This window comes from Juglans regia, chromosome 10 (assembly GCF_001411555.2).
Source record: "Juglans regia cultivar Chandler chromosome 10, Walnut 2.0, whole genome shotgun sequence".
In the NCBI taxonomy this organism is placed as follows: Eukaryota; Viridiplantae; Streptophyta; class Magnoliopsida; order Fagales; family Juglandaceae; genus Juglans; species Juglans regia.
This window is the reverse complement of record NC_049910.1, coordinates 1,258,575-1,263,129: the sequence shown is the minus strand read 5'-3', so window position 1 is coordinate 1,263,129 and position 4,555 is coordinate 1,258,575. Positions and strand designations below refer to the sequence as shown.

The 4,555-nt window shown below is 40.2% G+C and overlaps 1 protein-coding gene across 1 annotated transcript; it reads left to right on the top strand.

The window, feature by feature from the left end:
* The first annotated feature begins 435 nt into the window (after positions 1–435).
* On the top strand, positions 436–4,064 carry LOC108985957 (cyclic dof factor 2-like). The gene is made up of 2 exons (XM_018958441.2): positions 436–864; positions 2,401–4,064. The coding sequence occupies exons 1-2, from the start codon at positions 649–651 to the stop codon at positions 3,697–3,699; spliced, it is 1,515 nt and encodes a 504-aa protein (XP_018813986.1). The 5' UTR covers positions 436–648; the 3' UTR covers positions 3,700–4,064.
* Positions 4,065–4,555: the final 491 nt, after the last annotated feature.

The following is a 4,555-nucleotide window of genomic DNA, read 5'->3' as shown; positions in this document are numbered from 1 at the left end:
AATGGTAATAACATTTGGATATGGGGTATTAGATTTGAAAAAGGTCGCATTTTGCGCAGAAAAAAGAGACCAAAAGGGCAATAGGCCAAGTTACATTATCATCCACATGTGGCCTTAAAAATAGACAAAAGTAACCCAACCCATAAAAAGAATAAAAAAGAAAGCAGCATATATTAATGAGAAAAAAAAGGGGGTTGGCGAGTTTTCAAAGAAGAGTCGCCAAGGGAACAGAAAAAATTAAGAAGAAAAGGAAGATGCGAGTAGGATTGGGGGGAGAGTGGGGTTGGGAAATTAGCAATTTGGCATCCAACCAAATGTGTTTTGCTATGGCAAACCGAAAGAAAAGAGTGAAAAAGAGAATAAAAAAGAGAAGTAGAAAAGGAGAAGAGATATTTTAAAGGCCACAAAACCAGACTTGTGGCTGAGAATTCTCCCCCCTTCCTTAGCCTGCCGACGTGTCATCCCACCTGCCCATTACGGGTTCATCAAAACAAAACGTATAATCCACCAGACTACGACGACGCCACACTCGTTAACTCGCACACAACGTGTCAGATCTCTCCCTCTCTCTCTCTCTGGTTTTTTTCTTTTTTTTTGGAGGAAAGATAATAAAAAAGACAGAAATACAGGAAGCAGAGACAAGGAGAAATGTCGGAAGCAAAAGACCCTGCGATCAAGCTCTTCGGGAAGACGATCCCGGTGCCTGAGATCCCAACCAACGGGTCCATAGACTCTTCCGGAGCTCCAGCTCCGTCGTCGGTTCCTGTGGTTGACGATAATATCGATCAGGACCGTGCCTGTTCGACCAACTCTTCGCCGGAGGCCAATACGGACAGAGATGGAGAAGAGCGAGCGGCTGAGAAGGTTAGGGATACGGTTAACTGCTTTTGATTCTGAGAGCGACCCATTATTCTTAAGGTGGGAAAAATTAGTGGGTCGGTCTTAGCTGTGGGCTTGGTTTGGAGATTTTGTTGACTTGGAATGGTAGGGTAGTTTTGTTTGTAGATGATGGTTAGGGGTTTCCGGGTGTGATTAGGCGGGTTTAGTTGTTGTTGATGAGCTTTTGAATGGGTTTGGGTTTTATTTTATCTATATTATTTTTTGCATCAGCATTCAAAGAAGAGATTTTTGGACATGTTATTTGATTGGGGCTTGATTGGTCGTAGAAATAAGCATATTATGATTGGTTTGCTTGAGGTAGTTTAGGTAAATTTTGATCGGTTTGGAGATTGCTGGTCTACTATTTGTATGGATTAGTATAATTAACGCAGTGATTTCTGCTGAACTACATTTGGTCTTCAGTTTCTGGATTTTGGATATTGGCTTCTTACAAGATTTCATCTATGCGTTTATTTCTTTTATCGAAGACATCAGATTTTGCATTTTAGTGGTTATGGTTTTTCGATCTAACAAAAATTCTTGGATTTTTTTTCTTAATATGTACTTTAGCAATATAGTGTCAAAGGTTATACAATTTTTTATTTTGATCGTTTTCTCTGGTTAAAATCTGGACGTGAAAAATGCTATTTCCAACTGACATCTTAAATTTTGCAAGAAATGTCCAATTCTAAGATTCTGTAGTTTAAAGTCATACCATTATAGTCTGGAGTTTCATACTGCTTGGAATGGCTCTCTCATATTGAGAAACGATTTCTTTGACTGTTGCATACCAGTGTTGCTAACTTGCTGTCCACTTTTGGCATTGCCTTATTAATTTTGGTTCTGTAACTCCTTAGGTGACTTTTGAGTACTTGGTGTTACAGTTGTCTAATCTGTGCATGGAGAGAGTATTAAAGAAGTTATTGCCAATTTTGCTGCTTACTCTTCCTCCACGTTGTTAACACATCCGTTAATCCTCCATTTGATTAGAAATCCCTAACGCTGAATTTTGAATCTTATGGAAACCATTCCGAACCTGGCCTATTGCAGCAGTCAGCTTATCATGTATTTTTGTAAGTACCCTGGCAATAAAGCAAGTGTTATATCACTTCAATCTTAACATCCTAGATATCCATGACCCCCCCTGATGGTTGAGCCTTTTTTAGGTAACTGTGATGAGTTTGAATCTTGTCATAAGTGCTTCAAAGAGGTCAGTTCTAGATTACTTTTTCTGGTGTGTTTTTGTCTTGCAAGTTGCAACTACTGAACTTCGGTTCCAAAATGACTGTATTTTTACTAGTGTGTGACTTATTCTGTCAATTCAATATGTATGCAATAATTAGTCCGGGTTTGGATTTCTTTTTGAAGTGGTAAGCAGATTTTATATTCAAAGATTCAAGTGAATGTTAGTCTTCCATGGTTTTTATTTACTTCCCTGATAATGTTCTTGTTATGTTTTTATATTTCTCATCTGCTTATCTTTAAAAGTTATGTTCTCATTGTGAATTTTTGTCAATTCAGGATGTATTGGGAGAAAAACCATCTGGGAATAAGCAGGAAGGCCCTGGTTCTCCTGTATCTTCAGAAGAATTAACAAATCCAGATGTAACCTCAGGAATAAGTGAGAACTCTAAAACACTCCCTGTTGAGAAGGAGAGTGCTACCTTAAAACCTTCAAAGAGTGAAGAAGAACGTAGCGATTCTAGTAATTCACAAGAAAAACCCTTGAAGAAGCCTGACAAGATACTTCCATGCCCCCGCTGCAGTAGCATGGACACCAAGTTCTGTTACTACAATAATTACAATGTCAACCAACCTCGGCACTTCTGCAAGAACTGCCAGAGATACTGGACAGCTGGCGGGACAATGAGGAATGTTCCTGTGGGTGCGGGTCGTCGCAAGAACAAGAATGCTGCTTCTCACTACCGCCACATAAATGTCTCTGAAGCTCTCCAGAATGCTCAAACTGATCTTCCAAATGGAGTCCACCATCCATCATTGAGACCTGATGGTACTGTCCTCACGTTTGGCTCAGACACACCCCTTTGTGAATCAATGGCTTCTGTGTTGAACCTTGCTGATAAAACAATGAGGAACTGCAAACAAAATGGGTTTCATAGACCTGAAGAGCTAAGGATTCCGGTTTCTTATGGTGGTGGAGAAAATGGAGATGATCCTTCAAATGGAGCTTCGGTCTCAACTTCAAATTCAACTGATGAGCCTGGCAAAACTGGATCGCAAGAGCAAGCAATGAGGATTTGTCAGGGGTTCCCACCTCAAATTCCTTGCTTTCCTGGGGCTCCTTGGCCATATCCATGGAACTCAACTCAGTGGAGTTCCCCCATACCACCTCCTGCTTTCTGCCCGCCAGGCTTTCCTATGCCGTTCTATCCTGCTGCAGCTTATTGGGGGTGTACTGTACCAGGCGCTTGGAGCATGCCATGGCTTCCTCAGCCAACATCTCCAACCCCAAACTCTGGTCCAAACTCTCCAACCTTGGGGAAACACTCGAGAGATGAGAATGTTCTTAAATCAAGCAACTCTGGGGAGGGGGAACCGCTAAAAGAAAACAATACCGAGAGATGCCTTTGGATTCCAAAGACATTGAGGATTGATGACCCAGGAGAAGCTGCAAAAAGCTCTATATGGGCGACACTGGGAATTAAGAATGATAAGGCTAATTCGATTAGTGGAGGAGGACTCTTTAAGGCATTCCAATCAAAGAGTGACAAAAAGAATAACATAGCCGAAGCCTCACCGGTCTTACAAGCCAATCCGGCAGCATTATCCAGGTCACTCAACTTCCACGAGAGCTCGTGAACAGGTGGCCTACAATTCTGTAAACAGTTTATGGTGGTGCAGGTAGAGTGGTGGTGTTCAACCGGTGCATTCAAAGTGCCATTAATTTTGTATGTCATGGGATCATTATGAGTTCAGCGGCCCCATCCTAAGAATCTAAAACCAGTCCAAATTACGAAGAGCAGAGGAGGATTATATATCCTACCACATCCACTTTATGAGAAGATAGCCACTTCAATTTAGTCGTAGGAACTGTTTCATGTTTTCTGTAAGATGTTTTGCTGAGTTCATGTACATATTTCTAGATGAAATAGTAAGCGCTAGAACAAAGTGATGTGTGCCAAAATCCCCATATGTGCTTAAATAAATTTGGGAATTTGTTTCGACGCAGGTGTTTTTACGACTGTCTTTCTAATTTTACCTAAACGCACGCTGAATGTTCACCGTTAGGCAGCAGCCTAACATCATCTTTTATAAATATGAAGGGAGTAAGAGGACAAAAAATCTAGATATTCAACTAAAATGTGGAAACTAAAGTGCTAAAATTGAGATCATGATCTTAAAAGTTTTATTTATTTTATGATGATTGAAAATATATTATTTTGACTATTATGGTGCATTACAGATGTCTGCAACTAGATTTTATTTATTTATTTATTTATTTATTTAATGGAAAAGTACAAGAATACAATTAAAGCCGACCCAAATGAAGCCAAAAGAGTAACTTTCGTTGTTAAAAGTTAAAACAGCTCTGCCTGTGCAGGAAAGAATATGGAGGTGCGTACCTTAAGAAGAAAGAAAAGTTTTTGTGGGTCCTCTCAACTCTCAACTGGGAAGATAGTCTTGGACAATGGATTCTTTGGCCAACCACCTTTCC